Raw genomic sequence first — 24762 nt, forward strand, 5'->3', positions numbered from 1 at the left:
GCCCTCGTCGATGGCCGTCACGTGTAGTTTAGTGTGTGTAGGTCCCGTGCGGCGCACGCTCCACATAGTTGGCGGGCAGCATGCCGGTGCGGCCCGTGCGCAGCACCTGGCCCGTCATCCAGCCCTCGTCGATGGCCGTCACGTGTAGTTTAGTGTGTGTAGGTCCCGTGCGGCGCACGCTCCACATAGTTGGCGGGCAGCATGCCGGTGCGGCCCGTGCGCAGCACCTGGCCCGTCATCCAGCCCTCGTCGATGGCCGTCACGTGTAGTTTAGTGTGTGTAGGTCCCGTGCGGCGCACGCTCCACATAGTTGGCGGGCAGCATGCCGGTGCGGCCCGTGCGCAGCACCTGGCCCGTCATCCAGCCCTCGTCGATGGCCGTCACGTTGGAAATGAGGTCGCCCTCGCGGAACGACACCTCATCGCTGTCGTTCGCCTCGTAGTCGTACATCGCTATGTACACTTTCTGGAATGGAAAGTAAATGGGTGGATATACTTTTTATTTATTAGTTTTATAAGGACCAGGGTCCCGTTTCTCAAAAGCTAACTTGTAATACAAGTGGAAGTCCCTTTCTTGGCTCCTCTACACGATGGGCCAACGCCGGCCACTCCAAGGGACGCATTTATGCGTTAGAGGGAGCAAGTGATATTGCTATCTCATTCTACCGCATCTGGCCCATCGTGTAGAGGAGCCATCTAACAAAAGCTGTCAAAAAGTGACATCCGCTTGTATTAAAAGTTACAAGCTTTTGAGAAACGGGACCCAGGTGACCGTAACAGTGGCAACGAGTGACAAGAAACAGTTGATTGTTCCAATACGTTTAAAAGCAAAATTCAAAAATATCATGGAAGGAGTATTTGTAATATAGAAGTGCTGCAGTTATTGAATGAACGGAACGCAACGACACGATGTGAGCGGGATAAATGCTAATATAAGAGAGAAATGAAGAGATACGGTACGGTAGTACCTGCACATCGACGAATACTCATTAAAAACAAAGAACCGCTTTGTATCCGCAGCCGGATCTCAATAAAGCCTTCGACACCGTCGATCACAATATTACTATATAAAATTACGGGGTTCCACAGGGATGTATTCTGGGTCCTCCGTTGTTCCCACTATACCTTTACCAGCAGCAGCTTTTATAAAAGGTCTGCTGGTATCAACATCGAACAATTCACATTTTTGCGTTGTTCCCCAAAAGACATCGTTAATGTATAGTGTATACTGGAAACAACGGAGGACCCAGAATACTAGAACCCCGTAATTTTATATATTGTGATCGACGGTGTCGAAGGCTTTATTGAGATCCGGCACCGGATACAAAGTGGTTGTTTGTTTTTAATGAGTATTCGTCGATGTGCAGGTTAGTTCGGTAGTCCGTACCGTATCTCCTCATTTCTCTCTTATTTTAGCGATTATCCTGGTCGCATCGTGTCGTTGCGTTCCGTTCATTCACTGGTAGCCTAGCCAAGGTGACAATCGCTATCGCTTCGCCATCGAATCGCTTACTGTCTCTCTATCACTCTTCCATATTAGTGTGACAGTGACAGTTGCGTTTCGTTCGCTACGGAGCGTTAGCGATTGGCATGTTGTCTACGGGGACAGCCAATATATCAACGATGTCTTTTGGGAAATAACGCAAAAATGTGAATTGTTTGATGTTGATACCAGCAGAACTTTTATCAGATAAGAAGAGAGACAGTACCTGTACATCAGGCTCGTGCTTGTTGGACATGACTTGCATGTAGTTCTGGTCGGGGCCCGCGTAGGCAGCGCGCTCGGAGCTCAGCGGGTCCAGGTCCGCCACGCGACCGATCTGCCGCGTGCTCTGCGCCTGTTGCGGCTGATGGTGGGACCCTGGATGGAAACCTTGGGTTATTGACTAATGACTATTCATTTTGATGCGTAAGAGTAGGTACATGCTTTGATAAATCTACCACTACTTTGTGAATAACAGTGTTGTGAATAACGCTTTTTTTAGGCTTAAAGACTAGAGCCCTCAAGACTCGTCTATATTTGAGAATTGTATTTATTTATTTTACGCGTATGGATGTAAGAAATCGTCTTTGCCGCCTTTGAGGCGGTAAGCCTCGAGTCTTAAGGGTTCGAGTCTTTAAGCCTCGAAATGAACGTTATTCACGACACTACTTGGCAATCATTGAGTTTAAATGAAAAAAGAAAGTGTTTGTCATGCATAATATAAACTGTAAACTGAGACACTGTCTACACTAAGTTTTTTCTACTCGTCGACTTTAATGGTTGAACCAAACTATATTCATTAGGTAACGCTTTAGTGAACTATAATGACTTTGACCAATCACGTCTTCATGCCGCGGTTAACAAGACAAAACCAAAGGACAGAACATAAGATATCAACTAGCTTCTATCTACCGAGATACTTACCTAATTTTGTTTAATTATCTAGGTTATAAAAAAAGTATTATTTTAGTTGACTCATATTTACTTGTATACAATAGTGATACTCGACTGAAAAGCTGTCTATTTGACTTTAGTCTGAGCGGAAAGAGAGGAGTCGTGAAATGTATTGAGCCCCATACATTCCAGGTCTCTTCTCTTTCCGAACAGACTCTATGTGTGTTGGTGACCATAATACCCAGACCAATTTGTCCACACTCCCACATATAATGCACACCAAAGCAAAAACACGAACCTCTCTTCCCATCGCTGGTGCTATTATAGATGAGCGTGGCGGAGGCCCGCTGCGTGTTAGGCGCGGCCCGCGGCCCGTCCACCAGCGGGTCGTAGTCCTGAATCCTACCGATCTTCTGCTGACTCCCAACCCCATAATTAGCTCCCGGCTGCTGGTACTGCCCGTACGCGAACTGGTTTTGGTATTCGTCGTATTTCTGCTGGTAGTCTTCGTACTGTTTCGGCTGAGGTCGGTACTGATTCTGATTGTAGACCGGCTGATGGTTACTCTGGTAGCTCTGATTCTGATATTGCTGGTTCTGATTCTGGTAGGACTGGTTTTGATTCTGGTTCTGGTAAGCCGGGGGTGGCTGGTACACTTGGGGTTGTTTCTGTGGTGGTGGAACTGGTAGCATCTCGTTGGCGTAGCTCTCGAGCTGCTGGTGGTAGTTGTCGGAGGGAACGTCTACATTTAAAGCGGGTGGAATGGATTAGACACGTGATGATGTCTTCATTTGCATGAAGATGGTGGTAGGAATGTTAATTGCGTCAAACATATGTGTGTATGTCAGTTTACAAAAAACAGAAACAACAGAGTAAAAGATGTAAGTGTATGCACAAAGGCGAACTTATCCCTAATAGAGATCACTTCCAGCTAACCTTTAAGAAAATGAGAGAGGAACAAACAAGGACACATATCATATTGAACTAGGCAATACTTTTTGGTGAGTCCCCAGATACAGGCTCAGCCTAGTTTGGGGCTTACCGGACATCTTTTGGGCATGTACTGTATTTCCTTGGATCTTTTAGACACGAAATCTTCCTGAATATCATGTGTGGCGACTTTTAAAAGTAAAACTTTTTTTATCGGCAACAATTTTTAAAATGTACGTAAGCTGACAAACTAATATACAAGGTATAGTGATCACTGTGTACCACTGGTTAGAAGTTTATTGGTTTACAACTGCTAAAGCAAAACCTATATCCTATCAAGTCAGATTTCATTCAAAGTTCGAAGGGTTACCTTCAATTTAGTTAACTTTCATACACATTTGGCAATATCCGGTAAATAATTCGCTACAATTTATTTGGCAATCCAATTTGACGCAATCAACTTTCACCTGTTGATGATACATTCGCACACCCACAAACAAACATATATTGTGCGACGAAAAATGATCAGTGTTTACACGATTTTGACAAGTGAATAAATAAATTAATTAATTAACAGTTTTTTTTATTATTATCAAGAGTAGAGTATATGTAAGAGTTATTGTGTTTGCGTGCACAATTTTCAAGCATTTAACGAAATGACTCAGATTTAAAGTATGCTTCTTAGGATGTTGCTAATCGAGTATTTTTATGGTCATGACGGACATACCGAGTGGGCCTTTAACAAGAATAAATATTTAAACGGACGATTCCTTATAATTAGAGGGAAATTTGAATTTAAAATTACGATGTACAAGCAAGGTTTTATCCCAATTTTACTACAAAAAAATACCTTTCTACTTCATTACTATTCAAAGCCAACTTTTTGGCTTTCACGGGCCTATCCCGGTCTTTTGATAGGCTTGCGTGGGGATATAGATCCAACACGTAGAGGCCCCTTGGAGAGCTTTTATATAAAGCTAACTTTATTATTACTTTTCTGAAGTAAAATGATTCACTGCTGACTTATTAAATCAGCACAGACCATTTGTATTGAATAAAAAAAATGTTACAAGGCCCACCCTGTACATCCTTAAACACACGATGAACTTTGCACTATCACCAAGGCGACAAACAATCCACTCCAACAGCGGTATCATTTTTATCACCTGTCACGCCATGCGTCACTTTCGTACTTACATATTTGTTAGAACGTGACAGTCATGATGACAGATGATAAAAACCGACCATCTTAGCCCTACAGCTGCGGTATCATGGTCGCATTTTTATCTCCTGTCATGCCATGCGTCACTTTCGTACTTACATATTTGTTAGAACGTGACAGGCATGATGACAGATGATAAAAACCGACCATCTTAGCGGTATCATGGTCGTATTTTTATCACCTGTCACGCCATGCCTCACTTTCGTACTTACATATTTGTTAGAACGTGACAGGCATGGTGACAGATGATAAAAACCGACCATCTTAGCGGTATCATGGTCGCATTTTATCACCTGTCACGCCTTGCGTCACTTTCGCACTTACATATTTGTTAGAACGTGACAGGCGTGGTGACAAATGATAAAGAGCAGACCATCGTAGCCCTACAGCTAACTCACCGACTAGTTCTCCATTCTCGTTGATCTGCCGCTGCTTCTCCATCTGAGCCTTCTTCTCCAGGTCCCCGTGGTACGCCACGTTGCTGATGATCTTCGTGTTCGCCTTGATCCTGAGGGTCTCGGGGTCGTCTGCCACCTGGAATGGAGACAGACATACAATCACACCTGTTTCTTAAGCTTCCGTCAAACAGGCACGTTTTCCGGACGGAGCGTGAGCGGGGCGCGCCGCTTTTATATATAAAACGCTCACGCTCCGCTCACACCCCGCCTGGAAAACGCGCCTGTGTGACGGAACCTTTAATCCCTATAGCGCCACTTACACCGTCCCACTAACCCAGGAACCGGTTAAACCGTTACCCCAGTGTCAAATTCTACTGGTAACCATGGTAACGCCAGGTTTAACCGGTTAACCCCGGGTTAGTGAATGGCGCAAGTGGCCCTTAGTTTCGCTGGGCATTTTCCGCAAATCGACCACCATTTGTGCCTATTTTGCGCGAAACGTGGAAGCGCTACCCTAAGCACTTCAGGTCCTCCACAAAACCTAGCAAAGTCTTCAGGTTGCCTGCCTTTAGTGTGCACGGAGTCCCTAGGTATTTGCTCCTGTATACTTCTACCTGTTTGCAGTCTAGGAGAACATGTTTTGTTGCATCCTCTCCTTCCACGCACGCTCTGCACGTGGGGCTGTCTGTTTTACTTTCTTAATGGGGTGTACAGATAAACAGGCGGGAAAAAGAAGGCCTTCTGACTACGTAGGAAATTTGGCACTACAATTTTCCATTCCAGGTCGAAGATCCAGGGGCAAACCCAGAACAAGATGGAAGGATGTAGTGCTAAAGGACGTGTGTGAAACGAGTGCGAAGTGAGTGCAAGTTATCCGAGGAAAATGTCGTGGACAGGGTGAAGTGGAGAAGGTTAAGCTGGAAAGCACACACGGACACACACACATAATAATTAAGTATATAATTAATAGTATAATACTAAATAAATTGTAAATTAGATATGGAAGAGCGGTGCCTCCCAGCACAGGTTATTTTGTGAATAACTTACAGGGAGACACCAGCCATTGTTAAAAATATGTAATGGTTTTTAATGAAATAAAGAATTTTGTATTTTGTAAAGCTGACCATCACCATGTAGGATAGATTTAGGAAGAGAGAGAGAGAGAGAGAGAGAACAGGTATATACCCGAACAATCTATTCTTCATCAAGTGTGACGGTGACTAGGTATACAGGCCGTAAAGTGTAAGGCCTGAGTGAACGCTCTAAACGGAGCGTTCGGCGGGACGTGCAGCGTGGCGTCGGGCTCGCAAGTAATTGGAGCAGCGTGTACTAAGGCCGCTCCTATACGCTTGCATTTGTTTAACATGCACGCCGCACGCCCCGCCCCGCTGCACGCCCAACATGAGCGTCGACTCAGGCCTTACACTAAAGGTACTTTACCTGTGTAAACTTCCCCTTGCTCTTCTCAAAGTCCGCGTGGTATTTGACGTTGCTCTGCATCTTGGTGTTCTCTGCTATCCGCTTGAGTTCAGGAGTCTCTGCCATCGTCGTGTGCTTTGCCCTCGGAACGTGTCTGTAATTGCAGGAGGTAGACTCGAGTTCTATATAAAGGCTGTAAAGGTACTTTACCTGTGTAAACTTCCCCTTGCTCTTCTCGAAGTCCGCGTGATACTTGACGTTGCTCTGCAGCTTGGTGTTCTCTGCTATCCGCTTGAGTTCAGGAGTCTCTGCCATCGTCGTGTGCTTCGCCTTCGGTACGTGTCTGTAATTGATAAATAAAACGTGTTAAAGAGAATTAAACAAGAATTATCTCATCTGTTTAAATTTGTATACCTAATAGTGGTGTCGGATGGCTTATGGCACGGCGGAATGGCGATGGGATGGCCGCGGTGTCGGTTTTTTCGTCACACCTCAAAGATAGTGGGCCAGTGATGGTGCGTACGCATCTACACGTGGCCCATTCCATAGTGCGTGCTCTCAACCATCGCACAGCCACCTCGCTGATCCAGCGCTGGGCCATCGTGTAGAGTAGCCATTAGTCCACATATTGTTACTAATAAGTTAACATATCAACACCGTTTACGCTTCTTAAGAGAAAAATAATTCATACATCATAAAATTCATAAACACTTTCGCATTCACAATATTAATAATGATTACAACATTATTACGTGCGAATTGAGCTGACACGTACGTAGGTACTCAGCCTTTCCCAACAATGACACCATTGACCGTATGAAGTCACACGCCGATTTAGACGTGACGATTTATCGTGACGAATCCGGCCCGGGTTTTTTATGTCGACGCTCAATTGCGAGTAAAAGTGTGGAAAATCGCTTAACTTTCATTTCTTGTGAGATACGGAAGCTGTGTGCAAAACAGACGTTTTCAGAGACGGGACCACCACAAGCGCAGAAAATCGTTCGAAATTATCCAGATAATTATAGTCTTTGATAATTATCCGATAAATATCGGATAATTATCCCAGGTATGGATGGTGCTATATTTATTTTCTTTGAATTCTTTGATAGTAAAAAATAATTTATTTTTATTTTTAGGTTTAAATTTTACGTTATTATCAAATCGATTAATTATCAGGTATAAATATCACGATAATTTTCAAAACTATCATTGATAATTATCCTTTCCAACCCTGGTCGATTATACGAGATATAATCGGCCTTAAATGATTTTTTTCTACCTAAATTGTTGAAGATAATGTGGTTCATTCAAAAGCACAAACATTCCCGAGAAAAGACGACGTAAGAAACTACGTAACTGGGTCATAAGTCATAATCATTTCCCTGCCATTAGTTAGGATAATTCGTTCATTTAGCGCAGACGTCACTCGCGTCCGGGTTGCGAACTCCGGCGCATATACCCACATATAGGGCTTTGTCACAGATCACTTGCACACGAGACTCACCACACATCACTGTCGCAGTTGTCTTTTAAGTAAATTTGAGACCCATCATTTCAATACTCCCCGGGACAGCCATCATTCGATATGTTGATTCGCTCAAGCTCGGGAATCGAGATGTAAATGGTCGAGAATCACTTTATTGATTGGTAAAAACCACATGAAAATCCGTTCAGTAGTTTTTGAGTTTATCGCGAACATACAAACAGACAGACGCGGCGGGGGCCTCCGTTTTATAAGATGTAGTGATACCAAGCGACCCCTCTATCGCGGACGGGTCTCACTCACACACGGGGCGCAAGATCTATAACCACCTCCCGGGTGAAATTATCGCTACACATAGTTTAGCAACATTTAAAACAAAACTTAAGGTTCCGTCACACAGCGTTTTATATGTAAAAGCGGCGCGCCCCGCTCACGCCCCGCTCACGCCCCGCCCGGAAAACGCGCCTATGTGACGGAACCTTTAAGAAATGGCTTATAGAGCAGGCGTTCTATGATCATAAAGAATTATTCTTTAGCAATAAGAGTTAGTTCCTAGTCTTAAACTATAGTAAATAACTAAATTTACAATTGTATTTTCACCTCAGCAGCTCGAACAAGGGTACTTTGCTACTTAAAAACAGTGATCAAAATCGTATTTTGCTCACTGAGTGAGACAAAATGAGCAAAATACGATTTTGCTCACTGTTTTTAAGTAGCAAAATACCCTTGTTCGAGCTGCTGAGGTGAAAACTTAATTGTTGGTATATCTTAAGAAAACATGAGTGAATAGGTAAGTGATGAAGAAGGAATACATTTATCGGGTTCTCTAATATATGTTCTCACTGCTGAGGTGAAAAGTTTTGTGAACTACACGAGATCAAAGTTATTTACATCTCGTGCGCTTTTGAGTCCCTTACTACGCTCAAGATTCTAAATTAGATTCACTCGCTACGCTCGTGAATCTAGTATAGAATCTTTCGCTTGCACGTGACTCAAAATAAGCACTCGAAGAAATATCAAACTTTGATCTCTTGTTGTACAAATAACTATTGATTGACATGTAATTTATTTATTACCAATAAAATGATTATGATTACAGGTGAGGAGTCTACGCGACACGGTCTATTTGTGCATGTATGACACGTTGCGTAATATTGACGGTCACTTTCGTTTTTATTGTGGCAGCATTGTTGCGCCGGCTTTGTGGTTCGGTGAGGCTCAACACGTATTAGCTATGGTCAATGGATTATTTCGTCTGTATAGTCTGGCGGCCTAGCCAAGGTGAAAAAATATAGCAGAAAAAAGAATTTTTCTTTTTTTTCTTAACCCGTTATAGTGTCCCACTGCTGGGCAAAGGCCTCTCCCCTTAATCTCCACAACTCCCGTTGTTGTGTTTTATTCGGCCACTTACTGATGAAGGTGTCTAAGTCGTCCCGCCATCTCTGTCTGGGCCTGCCGCGTCCGCGCTTCTTTTGCCGTATCCACTTGGTGGCTGTACTAGCCCACATATCTGGATGCATGCGGCAGACGTGACCCGCCCAGTCCCACTCCAGCCTGGCGGTCTTCTCCCCCGCGTCAGCTATGCGAGTTTTGGAGCGCAATGTAAGGAAAACGTACTAGTGCTTGACATGCTAATACCCAATAGATGACACCCTGCTGTCACCTCTATTGACAATGACTTAAGTTTCAAGATGACATGTACTGGTACCGCGTCGAGCACCAGTACGGTGGTAAGGGGCCCACTGATTAACAGTCCGCCGGACGATATCGGCCTGTCAGTTAGAACAAAATGTTGACAGTTCCGAACAACTGGCAGGCCGATACCGTCCGGCAGACTGGTAATCAGTGGACCCCTGTAGTGTTTCGGATTCCAAACAGCGAATAATTCACAGGTAAACAACAGTAATAATAATAAGATATGAGACTACAAATAAACAACGCATATTTGCCATACCGGCGATGATTTCCTTCAAAGTGATTACGTCAATATATGAATCACGAGTGTGAAACGAAATTATTCAAGTATGTTACCTATCCGTGATTCGTGACTAACAAATCTAACAATAAGTGAAGTAAATCATTTATAAGAGGAAAATGGCGCTATTGTTGTAGTCATCAGTCTCACGCGCGGCTCAGTCAAAATTATTACTAACCGACGCAAAAAGAGGAATTACAAATTACTTTTTCTACTCCAGCACTTAAATGTGTCAATTAAATGACTGACAGTGATATCTAAAGCAATGTCATTTGAATGCTTTGTCTATAGGCTCATAAGATGACTGCTAGCAGTCATCTTATGAGTATAATACAACTGCTTTATTTTTTTTAAAGATACAAGTTCCGATCATCTTGATTGAAAGAGGTATGTTTTCATTTACAATAATAACTCTTTTTTTTTTAATAATAACTTTTTTTTTTAAATAATAACTCATTTTTTTTTAAATAATAACTCTTTTTTTTTAATAATAACTTTTTTTTTAATTGCTGCAGCTGTCATAGAAAAAGTAATGTATGCAACAGCTCATAATTGGTTCTTAAAATTCTCGGGTCTTTTTTTACAAAACTCGACTACGTCTCGTTTTGTAACTTCGACCCTTGAATTTTAAGAACCCTTATTATATCACTGTTGCATAAACTACTATAGGATAATATACCTTAAATTCATATTAAGTAAAGCAACAGAGTTATTACATTTAAAATTAACACCTAGAGGAAATAAATTTGTTTAAGCTGTGATTTAATCAACAGCTTGTATTGACGATTCACGAGCATTAAACCTACACATACGTATTATATAGCCGCATTCTTGAATAAAGTCCTCCGTCACGTTCTGACAGTGGGTAGTAAACCTGCCTGTGAAGCCGCGGTCCTGGGTTTGAATCCCGGTAAGGGCATTTATTTGTGTGATGAGCATAGATATTTGTTGCTGAGACTTGGGTGTTTTCTATATGTATTTATGTATTTGTATATTATATATATCGTTGTCTGAGTACCCACAACCATAGAGAAAAAATACATAGATTGCTCACTCCATACATCAGTTTTAGTACCAAAAAGACTATTAGCATCTAGCATCGAGTAGCGGAACTATCAGTACTGCTACATCTATTGTCAAGTAGCAGTACTGATAGTTCCGCTACTCGATGCTAGATGTAGACGCTGAAATTAATAGTCTAACTGATGTATGGAGTGAGCACTCTTGTCTTATTATATTTCTCTATGCCACAACACAAGCCTTCTTGAGCTTACTGTGGGACTTAGTCAATCTGTGTAAGAATATCCTATAATATTTATGTATATGCAAACTAAAATTCTGAACTAAAACTGAACTAAGAACAGTAAGTAAGAAGGAATATTGGCTCAAAGATCATAGAACAACAACAGTACCTATTTACTTAGTCAAATGGGATGGTCTCATCGAAAGATCAGCGCTGGAAGTCGCCAGCAACATGCTGAGGTGAGACCATTTCGTGGCACTTTATCCTTTTATGTTTCTCTGTTATGTATAATTTTCTATTTTGTGTTTGCCTCATGAATAAAATTATTTCTATTCTATTTCTAAATGTATTCCTAGTCACCTAAGTAATAACAGCGATGTTCCTGACATCTAGGTAGTGGCCTTGAAAATAAGTAAGCCAATAACGCTTTGGTTTACCCATCACAAGCGATTTGTAGCGGCTCAACTATTTTAAGACGTTAAGCTGCTTATCCAGCAGTCATTCCACGCGCATGAGTAATCCGAGGCAGTGTGTGTAAACTGTAGGGGGCAGCACAGGTGCACCTTGTTTCCGATTTAGGCCACAAGATGACAGACCCTTCAACGAGCAAGGGAGCGCGCGTGAATTGTAAGGATAGCATCTGCTTATGTGAAGTGTCTATGTCAAGTTTAAGCTTCCGATTTATACCACAAGGTGGCAGACCTTCCAGCGCCCCTGTATTTTACACCCAGCCGCAAAATAACATGGCCATTATGCCCACTATGAATTAATTCCATGATACCCCATGGTTCCGAGATATGGAAAGGACAAATAATACCAAGGAGGAGTTTTGGCCGAGGATTGTCATGTTCCGGCGGTTCCGCGGCCGGCTTCCTGACACTGCGGGGTTGCGTAATGCATCGCAACCATAATTTGATTTGTAGTATTTAGTTTGAAAATATTTTTTTATAGTATGCTAGTTTTAACCTTTTGACAGTTTTGACCGCCACAGCCGGCTGTGGCTATCATCGGAAAGTCTTGCCAAGGACGCCGACGGCTACAGCCGACAGCTCCGCCAATGCAATAGGGACTTACGCGGGACTCCGTAAAGTTCAATTTCGCTTAAATATTCGCGATCGCCTGGCTTCGGGCCCCGAAGGAATGAAGGAATATGCCCCCGAAGTTCGGGGACAGATTCCTTCGCCGTCTGGCTTTCAAAAAGTTGGTATTTATGTATGAGCCACTAACAGGCAATTGCCTGAAATAAAGATTTTCATTCATTCATTCCATAATAAAGATTATTGGGGCATTGTCTATGCAAAGGGACTTTATTGTCGATGGCGCTTACGCCGCACAGCGTCGCGCGGCATTTTATTTATATCGGAGCATCGTTAATAATGGCTTAACCGCCATCGACAATAAGGTCCCTTTTCATAGATAATGTTACATTTAGTTTGATTTGACACTTACGCCTCGCAGTACGGCAGTGTTCCGTATCCTTAACTCTTCTATTTAACGCCTAATGTTAGATCATCAATTAAATGACCAATCATGATCACTATTCCAACGAGATAAGGTCTACCGGTGTTCAAGTATGTTGCTGTTTGACACGCCTCGCAGTACGGCAGTGTTCCGTATCCTTAACTCTTCTATTTAACGCCTAATGTTAGATCATCAATTAAATGACCAATCATGATCACTATTCCAACGAGATAAGGTCTACCGAGGTTCAAGTATGTTGCTGTTTAATACTTACGCCTCGCAGTACGGCAGTTTCCCGTATCCTTTGTACGTCCTCATGTTAAGCGTCATCCCGCATTCCTGGCATTTGAAACAGCCTTTGTGCCACGCCTGTTGACAAATAAACATATAATTATTAATAATACATATAAGTTATACATTCAGATGGGGATTTAATTCATCAATATCTATCTGGGCGACCGAGCTTTGCTCGGAAAACACATAAAAACTCAAAAATCCGCGTTTTGCCAGAGATATGACCTAGCTAGATCGATTTTTCGCCCCCGAAAACCCCCATATGGCAAATTTCATCGAAATCGTTAGAGCCGTTTCCGAGATCCCCGAAATATATATGTATATAAATAAATATACAAGAATTGCTCGTTTAAAGGTATAAGATAATACTTTAAGTTATACATTTAGATGGGGATTTAATTTATAATAAGAGACCATTCTCTCCAGAACCAGTAAAATAAAAAATATATAAATTTTAGTTTATACCAGAGATGTTGCGGATGCCGATTTTTTGACATCCGCGGATACGGATGCGGATTTTTAAAGGCTCACATCCGCAGATGCGGATGCGGATGTCAAGATAGGTACATAAAAAACGTCAAATATTACATTTTAGTAATTTTTATTTCAAAAAACCGGCCAAGTGCGAGTCGGACTCGCGTTCCAAGGGATCCGTATATTAAGTCCCACTCACGCTTGACTGCTAATTTCTAATAGGTTTTTTTGGCTAATGACTAAATTACCTAGCAGTCTAGCACTTACGCCGATACTAAGACGTTCCTGAACCGACCTGTTCTTATGCGGATGCGGATGCAGATGCGGATATTCGCAACATCCCTGGTTTATACATTTTTTATTTATTTAAGACTAGCGACCCGCCCCGGCTTCGCACGGGTTAACAAATTATACATAAACCTTCCTCTTGAATCACTCTACCTATTAAAAAAAACTCAATCCGTTGCGTAGCGTAGTTTCAAAGATCTAAGCATACATACAGACAGACAGACAGCGGGAAGGTTTGTTTTATACTATGTGGTGATGATATCATCTCAACGAAATGGCGATGGCCCATTTGGTATTAACAAGTTTCGATACTTAATGAAAAGGGCAATGAAAGAAGTTCACATTATCCGGTGCGATTGTTCGCGTTTCTTATCTAACCATTAGTTATAATCTGGTTATCTTCCCAATACCGAGCTGGGTAGCTGTAACTGTTGTTGGGCCGGTGGCACCGTCTGCGGTTATTCGCTAGGTGCACCGACTGGTGCTGCCCTCATTTCGTAGATTTTTACGATAAATCTTATGAAGTAAAATCAGTTCAGGGGCAGTCGCTGGCATTAATGTTTGTCATTCCATAAGATGACGTGTTTGTCTGTTTGTCACAATCAGCGCCTCTTCTCCCTCCACCGACTTCGTACCTTGCCAATACTGCACTGTAGAGTAACTCTGTTTGAAGGATACCTTTGTGAGGGTGTACAGCGCGGTGTACACTTGTACAGTGTAAACCCGGTTGCAAAAGAACATGGGCCTCTTTATGAATGAATACCTATCCTACCTATCACAATGTGATTTCATTCATAATGTGTCCATGCAATTTTGTCTTAAGCCGCATTGGGCTAGTGTGGAAACTATAGCCTACACCCTCTTTGAGATGGTTATGGAAAGTACAGAGAGAAAATAACGCTGTGCCGTGTTCAGACATACCTATACTGTATTTAATGATTTGTCATTTTTGCAGCTTGATCGCTTTCGTTTATGAACAAAAATAATATCCAATTTTAATTTACTTTTAAGTCCGCCAGGTTTTATAGTAGTGAATGGGCATACTTATTCTTATAGGTATATTCAGAGCCATTCAGATGTGTCTGCGGTAGTACAAATCATGTCGCAACTTTTAGATATGACAACGAAGGTGAACGTGGCCTTATTTGGCGTCGTACCTCTAGTAAACTCTAGTTAACCACGTGCCACCGGCCCCGCGACCTTAAGCCGCCATCTGTTAACCGGGCCACCGTGAAGTTACGGCACGGAATAAATAACTATATAAACCACCAACAGCAGAAAGGCCTAAGGGCGTTTTTAGTACATTTCCAGCGACATGAAGTAGATAAGTAAGCTTGCACAGTTTTCTGACGTGTAGGAGCGATGCATTTGGGGGGAGGGGGAGCAAAATTAGGAACTTTGGTGAGGTGGCCTAGGAGACGCGATAGCTAAAGGTGACAGTCAATTTCCAACCACAGCTGCACTACTGTTCATTTTACTATGGAAATTGACAGTAACAGCGACGCGTTCAGTACCAGTAGTGCAGCTGCGGTCAGAAATGGAATGTTACCCTAAGGGCCAATACAGACGGACTGCAACCGGACTGCAATTTGTGTGGGAGCTGCACGCCGACAGCAAACCGTGCAGTTCCCATATCTAAATTATTAATGTTAGTGGTGGTAATTGCTATAACTGTTCCAAATTTTAGCTATCTACGTCACGTCCAACGGTCTCTGAGAAAAACACATTTAACCGATTTGCAAGACCGAAGTGATCCCATAAGTGTTCCGTGAACAAAGTTTTGTACGGAACACTAAAAATCGAAATTTTGTGTGCTGCGATTTATGGATGACCACTAAGAGTCGGTCTTTGCACTGACTTGAACAGAATAAAATGTGTAAGTATCATTGTAAACGTCCTATTTTCATAGAAATTTGACATTACATTAACGATGACATTTCCACACTTTGTCCTTGGTACCTTGGTCCGACTATAGCAATAAAATACGGGATTTCAGCCTCGACTTATTTGCGACGTATAAGACGTTTCGGTTTTGTGTGATAGCAAGTCATTTTCCAAGTTAATGACGCATTTACAGTGATTGCTGCAGTTATCGATGGCGGCTAGGTTGACAATCTTCTGATTTAGATATTAGATATGAATCTAGAGCGTAGTGGGGTTGTTAAAGTGGCATTTTTACGCTTCGTCGATGTTCTTCCTAGGAACACAGTTATAATTCGGACGTCTTAAAAAATTCTAACAATAATACCAGAAATACAATGGCTTTATAGAGGCCTCGGTTCGTAAAAACTCGATCTGAAAACCGGATCTGGCCAATCAAATCAATTTAGACTACCTACGAATAATTTAAATTAAACGACTCTATTTCTGGCAAATATTATGTAATATAATAAGAAATATAAAAGTTTACATGCACAAGTTCCACTTTCTTCATTTTCTTTGTACTTATAACAATATTTGGCGACGAAAACTAGTCCCAGCCAGACATAGATATACATATATGATGAGAAAATTTATCTGTAACTACTTATAAGTTATTTCGCTTTTACTGAACTGTGACGCGGTGGGCAAAATTATGTTAAAGTAATGGGCAAAGTTTTATAATTTTACGGTATTTCAGAATTTCGTTTTAAAATGAGCGTGTAACGAACGCGATATTGTATGTTGGCAACTAGGTTCATGTGATTCTTAAACTCGAAAATCCACACCATCCATTAAGCAACTGGCACTAAACTAATTAAATTACTTTAATTTCTTAACACTACGATATTTAAATAACAATTGTCTAATAATATTTGGTACAATAGTCGTGTGAACTAATGTCCGAATGGCGAGTGGCCTCAACTTGTGCAATTTATTGCACTCAGTTAAGCAATGCTTAACTCGGCCATTGACGAATCTAGTTGAGTATTAATTAGTTACGTTTTTATTATTATGTACTTAGAAAAAACTTAGGCAAAGCTAAAAGTAACATTGGTGTTGATACTTAATCTTAGGGCCACCCAACATCTAGCGTCTTTCGAGCGTCGGCGTCTGGTCAGCGCATGCTTACTGAGATCGTGGACCATAGTTGCACTACTGCGGGCGCAGCATGGTTCCATTTTTATCGCCTGTCACTATGCCCGTCACTTTCGCACTTACATACATGACAGGCATGGTGACAAGCGATAAAAATGCGACCGTGCTACCGCCGCTGGACTATAGTTTTACGGTAAACATTGCCCTAAAACCTAAATAGGTTTGACCTAAACTTTGATCAACATTCCTAGGAACACCATGATTACGGATACCGTTGAGACAAGACAAAACTTTTACGGGACAGAATGAGACAATACGTACCTAGGGCCTATTCATAAATTGTGTCATTTCAAATTAGGGGGGGGAGGGTCTGTACATCGGATGTTGGTAGCATGACGTAGGAGAAAACGAGGTCATTCGAAGCATGATTTTTGGATGATTTTAGGAGGAGGGGGTCAAAAATCGTCGAAAATAGATGTCGTAATTTATGAACAGCCCCCTACCACAAGCTTGCTGCTACAGATTGTACGGAGATTAAGACAGGAACATGTTAGGAATCGCTAAACTTTGACCTAAGATGACCCTGCTGGAAACCTCGTGTTTTCGTACCGTTTCGGCGAGCGGCGCCATCGCGCTCGACCGACTAAACATAGGAACAACATGATTACGGACAGCGATGGGACAACACTTTTACGGGACGGAATGGGACAATACGTAGTACGCACCTGGAACAACCTTGCTAATGTATGACTCGCTTAAACTGTGACCTAAGATTCCGTACTGGAATTATAAAGACCATGATTACGAACCGCAATAGGACAAGATTTGTTTTAGTTAAGAGTGGGCGTAATGCCAGGAAATTAGAAGGAAACAAAAGATATGGGAATAATGAAAATAGTTACAAATTCAACGTGTTTATTATATTCTTAAAATAATAAGAAAACTATACTAATGTGTTTTTCTAGAGCACATAATGTAGGTAGGTAGGTCGATTAATCAACATTGTGTCACTGGTTGTCAATTGTCATACTTTGATTTAATCTCAGTTATTAGGCAAACCAGAAGATTCTACTGTGATTCAAATACAAACAATAAAAACTTATTTATTTGTACTCCTGGTGCAAAAAGTGTCCATATGCTCACCGGACATAGTCCTAGTCTAACATTATGTTTGTTTATAAAAAACGTTCACTTCAGGAAAAGTCCCAAGAAGCGTAAAAACCATGGTGTCGGTAGTCGTTGACCGCGCCTACGTCCTATTGGTTTAATAATTCAATTTGGAGCAGCGCCCGCGCCGGCATTGTTCAGTCGCGTGTTCTGATTGGCTACGAGAGCTCGGGGCTAACCAGTGTAACGTGACCTCAAGATCGAGATCAATTTCCGCCGGCTTTCCTAATTTTGAGACAATTCCGTCCGAACATAACCTTACTTATCACTACATAGTATAAAACAAACTCGCTTCCCGCTGTCTGTCTGTCCCTATGTATGCTTAGATCTTTAAAACTACGCAACGGATTTTGATGCGGTTTTTTATAATAGATAGAGTGTTTCAAGAGGAAGGTTTATGTATAATTTGTTAACCCGTGCGAAGCCGGGGCGGGTCGCTAGTAATGAGACATACAAGGCAACGGGTGACTGAAATTGCGCGTGATATAAAACGAGTGTACCTAAAAAATGCTACTTTATTAAAATAATCTGGGCAATAGATAAAAGGGATTAGTGATGCTGCAGTTTAGTAAGGGTAAGTAATCTGTGTGTGATCTCACCAAGCGATTGGAATAACACTTTAGAAACTAGTCCACAGAACAATGAAGACCAATACTATACCTTATATATTTGTAACACGGTTTGTACCTAAGTGTACGGAGGTTATATGTTTGGGAGTTTAATGACTTAATTATGTGTATAGATTATGATAGCAAAGCTCTAAGGCGCGCATCTTCCAAATCGGAGATTGGAGAACTTATTATCATCGTCTAGTACCCACAACTCAAGCCTTATTGAGGATAAGTTCGATCTGTGTAAAATTGGCCAATTATATTTTTATAATTAAATAATCGTGTCTCTAATTTATTTAGCACATTTCGCATGATTTTCACACATTTTCATCTAATTAATGAGTTTGAGTATACTAATGAGCTATCATTCTATTTGCCTGATACAAAGAGCTATGTATAATTATCGTATATACGGAAGGTTTTTTCAGAGCAATGGTAAGCAGCTGTTAAAAAGACATTCCATCTTTTTAGAGACGAGTTAACAATAAAGGCTGGTAACTTTGCAGATAATAATAATTCAATAAAGTATGTAAAAACTTGAGTCATATAAGGTCAAACTTACAAATGTGCAAGTTGCGTAATGATTCTAAATAGTTGGAAATTTTAAACTGTTTATACGACAACGGTTTCACTCACTTGAATTTTAAAATATGTCTCACGAAAGTTTAATATCGATAGTTGGAAATTTTCCCGGAATTTTTCATAGGAAAATTTTGATCCATATACAATATAAATAATCTTCTCTAAATGTACACGAGCTGCTAAAGATGGGTACTAAAGTCTCTTACAAGTATAAAATAACTCTACTTTTTACATAAAATTCCACCAAAGTAGACAACTACAATTAAAACCCAAAGAAACTCAACTTTGTATTGAGATCAACAGTCTCTGTTATTAACTGATCTCTGGTTTTAATTATGACAACGCGTGTCCAGTGACAATTAAAAATGTCGTGAGCAGTAGTGTTAAGTTTTTCTAGAAATAATTATGATGTTCTTTTGTACAAAGATGGGTAGGCATTTTACACTTTAAATCATTGTTGTAAGGTTGAAAATCGAATTCAAATATTTTTACTGTCGCTACGTGCCTTGTTTAGATGATAGAGTGATGGTAGCGTTGTGATAAATTGAAATGAATACAGCAGGTTTATTCATAAAACTAAATATTTTTGTAGTAAAAAATCTTATTTTAATTAAAATGATTTAAACAGGGTTGTGTTTAGATTTTTTTGAACACTTCACACGCTATGTTATGTACAACAGCAATATTTACGGTTACAATACAAAAAAAAATTAAATCATAATAACAAAATATAAAGCAAACAAATGATAAAAATGAAAAATAAAAACCAAAAAGATATGATTCCGGCCAGGATCGAACTGGCGGCCTTCTGCGTGTAAAGCAGATGTGATAACCACTACACCACGGAACCAGTTGGCGTGTCGGTCGAAATTCGCGTTCAGTTGCCGTAAGCGCGTGCATTGAATGACGTAATAGGTATTTCAGTGGTATGAAAGCTATTTAGGTATTGTACATTTCGCCGCTATACTTACTCAACCTCGTATCTGCAACACTCATTTGATGACAAAAACACCCGTATTCCGAATGAAAGAAAAGCGACATTTCCATCAAATGATTGTTGCAGATATGAGGTTGAGTAAGTATAGCGACGATTTGTATTGTAGTATCGTGCAGGCAGGGCATTGTTATTTTGTAATGTAGTGAGACTAGTACAGTACAGTTCATAACATAGTTTAAAGCATTTACAGTCTTACAGACTTCTAACAATGATAATTTTGACGGAGTAGAGGTATAAGTATGTACTCGTATCTTAATTAATAATATTTATTTTAAAATTTAAAATAACACTTGCACAGTCTCTGCTATCAAAATCGCTGCCGAGTTAGCTTGGTCTGACTCTAGCTAGGTACTAAAATCGCTTAAATTTAATTACCACTTCTTCCGTTAACTGCACATACAGTCAGCAGCAATAGTTGCTAAGCGGGCGAGGTGTTCAAAATGATCTTGACGCAACTGTATTGTTAAGAGAATAAGAGCGCGTCAAGGTAATTTTGAACACCTCGCCCGCTTAGCAACTATTGCTGCTGACTGTACAAGCTAGTCCATCTAGCTAGAAGCCTAGCTCTTACATGATGATTGATTGATGACATTATCGTATTAACCAGCATCTAGAGCAATGATTAGGCTTCTAAAAAAGGTGTGAAGCCGTTCGCGAGTTTCTTTCGCGTAATAGACAGGCATTAGAGTCGAGAAAGTGATAGTGCTTTTTGTATTAGTCGCAGATCACTTGTCTTACTAATAGCACAGAATAAATAATAGTACTAGGTACAGAAGATTTACTCTTTAACAAAACGCGTCTATCAAGACAAATATGACCGCTAGGTGGCGCAAGCGCGAGCAGGCGTCCTTTCCGTAGCGGTGCGTGGCAACTACTGTAGCTAGACACCAAAATTGGTGTGGCCCGCATGCACTTGTACTACTTGTAGTGACGCGACGCAGTCCTGTGACAAACTAGGTATATCTTTGTAATTTCAATACTAACGTGTAATATAATATCGATAAAATTATAAATAAATGAGTATGAAAGGCTTATTTAGGTATTTCACAAGCCAAATAGCGCCTATTGGTGGACATCGTAAACACTTTATAACGCGGAGTCTATATCCAGTAATCTACGTTATAAGACCATCCATGGATGACTAGGCGGAGATCTGAGATAACGTCTTGTGTGAGGTACTTTAATCATTGCTAGAGTTTAGAATGGCGATTATTGCATTTAATTTGGAAACGTAGAAGTACTCTTTAAGGCTTCGTCACACAGGCGCGTTTTCCGGGCGGGGCGGGGCGTGAGCGGGGCGCGCCGGTGCGCCGCTTCACTACATACATAGTATAAAACAAAGTCGCTTCCCGCTGTCTGTCTGTCTACACCTGTATGCTTAGATCTTTAAAACTACGCAACGGATTTTGATGCGTTTTTTAAACCTTTTAAACGCGCGTCACTGTGTTTCTTGGCTGACCGTACTCTGTAGTTAGGAATAGAGTCAAACAAATCAGACTCATGATAAAAATAAAATGTTTTTTAACCAACAAATGCTCAAAAAATGGTCTTTGTATTTAACAACTTTCCAAGAACACATTCTAAATACCTATACCTACATAGTTTTTGGTTATTTTTATTGTGCAATTTTTCTTTTTAAGTAGGTGCAACAGATATTCGGTATTCGGCCGAATAGTAGTCAACCTTCGGCCGAAAGTGGCCGAATAGGCCCAATACCGAATAGTTGCCGAATATTCGTGGCATCTCTAGTTAGCAATGTAATAAAAATTGCATGCAAGTTCTTGAGCCATTATAAAAATAAACCCCAAAAAAATAAACTGTCAACCGGGACATATTTATATTTCATACTAAAAGAGGGGGTTGCGGCAGGGGGAGGGGTTGGGACGCTAGTGTGCGTAAAGCACCATACCTAAAGGCATCATACTACATTCATAAAAGGCTGGCTATAATTTGTTTGTCTTCCCCATACATTAGAACACAACTTAACCGAATCATAGGGCCAGTTGCACCAACCACATTTCACAGACTGATCTACATCACTCAGCAGAGAACTATGAAAATTCCCACACAATAAAATTTAGCGAACGCTTTTACGGTGACAGGCAGTTTGGTGCAACCAACCCTTAGTCACTACCAACTAGGGTAGGGGACCGGACCGTTAACCTTTTCGACGCCGTGTCAAACACAAAAGCTGTCACGCTGACGCCACGTCACCGAAGTGTCAAAACTGAAACTGAACTTTATGCATATGCACGTTGGTCTATGTTGCTCTGTGGTCCATGACCGATTAATCGGTATTTGGCGTTGAACCTACGGTGCGGGTATATTGGTCATTGGTGTCCAAAAGGTTAATACCTACGATCTAACCTATATGTCCTACATGAACTTACATCACAGCATCTAAGCAGAATGTCACTAGACTGGCTTCTTAAGTAACACTAGGATGCTAGGACTAGTTACATCACAAGCTAACTTGTATTGTTGCATGCTCTTACTGCAGCTAAATGCAAATCTTGTTTTACTTTTTATTTTAATTATGTTGTCATGTTGTATCTCTGCCCCATAAATTATGTTGTCATGTTGTATCTCTTTTTTGTATTAGTTTGGGTAAACTGTGTGTAATTTATTTATCAGCTTATGTTTCTTTCTTTTTGTCTGTTACCTTCCGTGATTATTTCTCACTTGATGGTCTCATCGGAAGATCAGCGCTGGAAGTCGCCAGCAACATGATGAGATGGGGCCCTTACGTGACACTTTTTTTTTCAATATACAGAAGTCTGTTGGCCTGTTAGGTGGCATACATAGTTTTAAGTTGTGGCCAGCATTTACTTATCAATATTGCTGTATGAGGTCTATGCTAAGAGAGTTATAACCCTTAACTTTTTACCCCTCATGACCTTCAAAATTATTTATGAAAATTTGAAATTGGATAGCTGTCAATAGAGTAGAATTTATAACGGCATAGAGAAATATAGTAAGACAAGAGTGCTCACTCCATACATCAGCTCAGACTATTAATTTCAGTGTCTACATCTAGCATCGAGTAGCGGAACTATCAGTACTGCTACTTGACAATAGATGTAGCAGTACTGATAGTTCCACTACTCAATGCTAGATGTTAATAGTCTTTTTGGTACTAAAACTGATGTATGGAGTGAGCAATCTATGTATTTTTTTCTCTATGATAACGGTCATATATGGAACAACATGCGGTAAAGGGTTAAATAAACACAAAACATGGAAGTTAGTGAGTTCAACCCCTCCTCTGCTATTTTAAATGATGTCAATTTAAGGGATAATCAAGCTTTGATGTAATATTATGCTGTGTTCCGTAATATTTAGATAATATATGTAGGTACTTACTGACAAGACATTTATATTCTATTTGTAATTTAGATGACATAAGTAAAGGAATGACAACACCTTAATTTTGCAATACTACAGGGGCACCTTATCTTTTAATAATAAAGTACATTTAATTTGATTTTTATCTGAATTTCGTCACTGACAGTGATAAGATATGATAATATTATCAAAACAGCTTGCACTACCTGCGCTATGTACATTGTACAGTCAACGTCAAAAATATGTTTACCCTTTTGCACCTTACTTCTTTGTAATAAGGCGAAAAATGTAAACATCTTTGACGTTGACTGTACCTGTGATAAATTATTTATTTACCACCGAGATGTGAATTTAGTAACTTGAAATTCTCTTTTTACGTGACCAAGGCTTTAGCACAATCGGCCACTGTGACTTAAAGGATCAGTACATTTGAATACAATAGATACAGAATGTGACACAAGGGCATGCTTATAAAATAAGGACTAATTAGGTAAAAAGGTCAACTCACACGCATTCATATACGGCATTATGACCGGCCCACAATGATATCAGCGGCAATTTAATAATGTAATGACTCACTGGCAGTATAAATTCGTGTACCGTGGCCCGTATGAATCCCTTTCCAACAAAAATTAACTAAGTTATGTCCTTTATGATAGAAAGTTTAGAAAGTTAATAAAGACATTAATAAGTGTAAACAAGGCGTGACGGCACAATAATTGATACAGTGCTAATTTTCATAAGGAATGCAGTGAAAATTACCTTGTCCAAACATTTCAACTCTTCTGTCGGGTAAACAGTTTTCTCACACCTCGCGCAAGTTTTATTCATTTTGAATGTATTTTACACACAAACACACACCACTGTCAAGTTAACACTAGTATTAACAGAGCAACACAAGTTTTACACGTTTCACGAAGTTTTGAATTCACTTTGTATCAAAAACACTCACGAGCACGAAATATCGTAGCATCCCTGAGCGCGCATGACAAAAAATGATAAATGGCGGCGGTTGGTGTTGCCCACATGAGAACATAAATTCTACTATTGTTGAAAAAAAAAAACAAGCAATTTCTACTATTGTTGGTCACCCCAATTTGTCAGTCAGTAAGAACCAAGAAAACTATACTCATCCTTTTCTTTTGGCCTTCAGGCCTGTACAGAGCTTATAAGTTATAACAAATTGCATGAAAATTTAAATTCATTGCCGGCTGACCGGCATTCATTGAATCTGAATTCAAAAGCCGTAATGTATCAAAATCGCATGCGATTTGTTGTAAGGTCTGTAAAGGCCTTTATTCAACTTTCCATCGTGTTTTGCCCTCTGTCCAGTAGGATCCACTAGTAGTGGTTATATTCTCTTTGCGTGTTTTGGCCTTACATGATTTGCAATACATTGCGGCATTTAGTCGATCGATTGCATTAATTGCTTAGTACTTAGACTGGCAAAACAATTTTGTTATTAGAAAAGGGCGC

At 40.5% G+C, this 24762-nt stretch overlaps 1 protein-coding gene and 1 non-coding gene across 2 annotated transcripts; both read right to left on the bottom strand.

The window, feature by feature from the left end:
• Window positions 1-270: 270 nt before the first annotated feature.
• On the bottom strand, window positions 271-24296 carry LOC134659320 (LIM and SH3 domain protein F42H10.3). Its single transcript, XM_063514974.1, has 7 exons — window positions 24049-24296; window positions 12785-12879; window positions 6556-6688; window positions 4927-5062; window positions 2675-3118; window positions 1709-1860; window positions 271-465 (listed from the first exon to the last, which is right to left on the bottom strand). Exons 1-7 carry the CDS (start codon window positions 24115-24117, stop codon window positions 271-273), a joined length of 1224 nt encoding a protein of 407 aa, XP_063371044.1. The 5' UTR covers window positions 24118-24296.
• Trnav-uac (transfer RNA valine (anticodon UAC)) lies at window positions 19722-19794 on the bottom strand. Its single transcript has one exon. It is a non-coding gene; the product is annotated as a tRNA-Val (tRNA).
• Window positions 24297-24762: the final 466 nt, after the last annotated feature.

This window comes from Cydia amplana, chromosome 24 (assembly GCF_948474715.1).
Source record: "Cydia amplana chromosome 24, ilCydAmpl1.1, whole genome shotgun sequence".
Taxonomy (NCBI): Eukaryota; Metazoa; Arthropoda; class Insecta; order Lepidoptera; family Tortricidae; genus Cydia; species Cydia amplana.

Bases quoted from the DNA above. Each gene is read 5' to 3' on its own strand.
- LOC134659320 (XM_063514974.1), bottom strand. From the start codon at position 24,117: ATGAATAAAACTTGCGCGAGGTGTGAGAAAACTGTTTACCCGACAGAA. The intron at 5,063-6,555 runs GTAAAGTACCTT...TCTCCATTCCAG, and splicing joins GCAAGGGGAAGTTTACACAG to GTGGCAGACGACCCCGAGAC. The intron at 1,861-2,674 runs GTTCGTGTTTTT...GTTTCCATCCAG, and splicing joins CACCAGCGATGGGAAGAGAG to GGTCCCACCATCAGCCGCAA.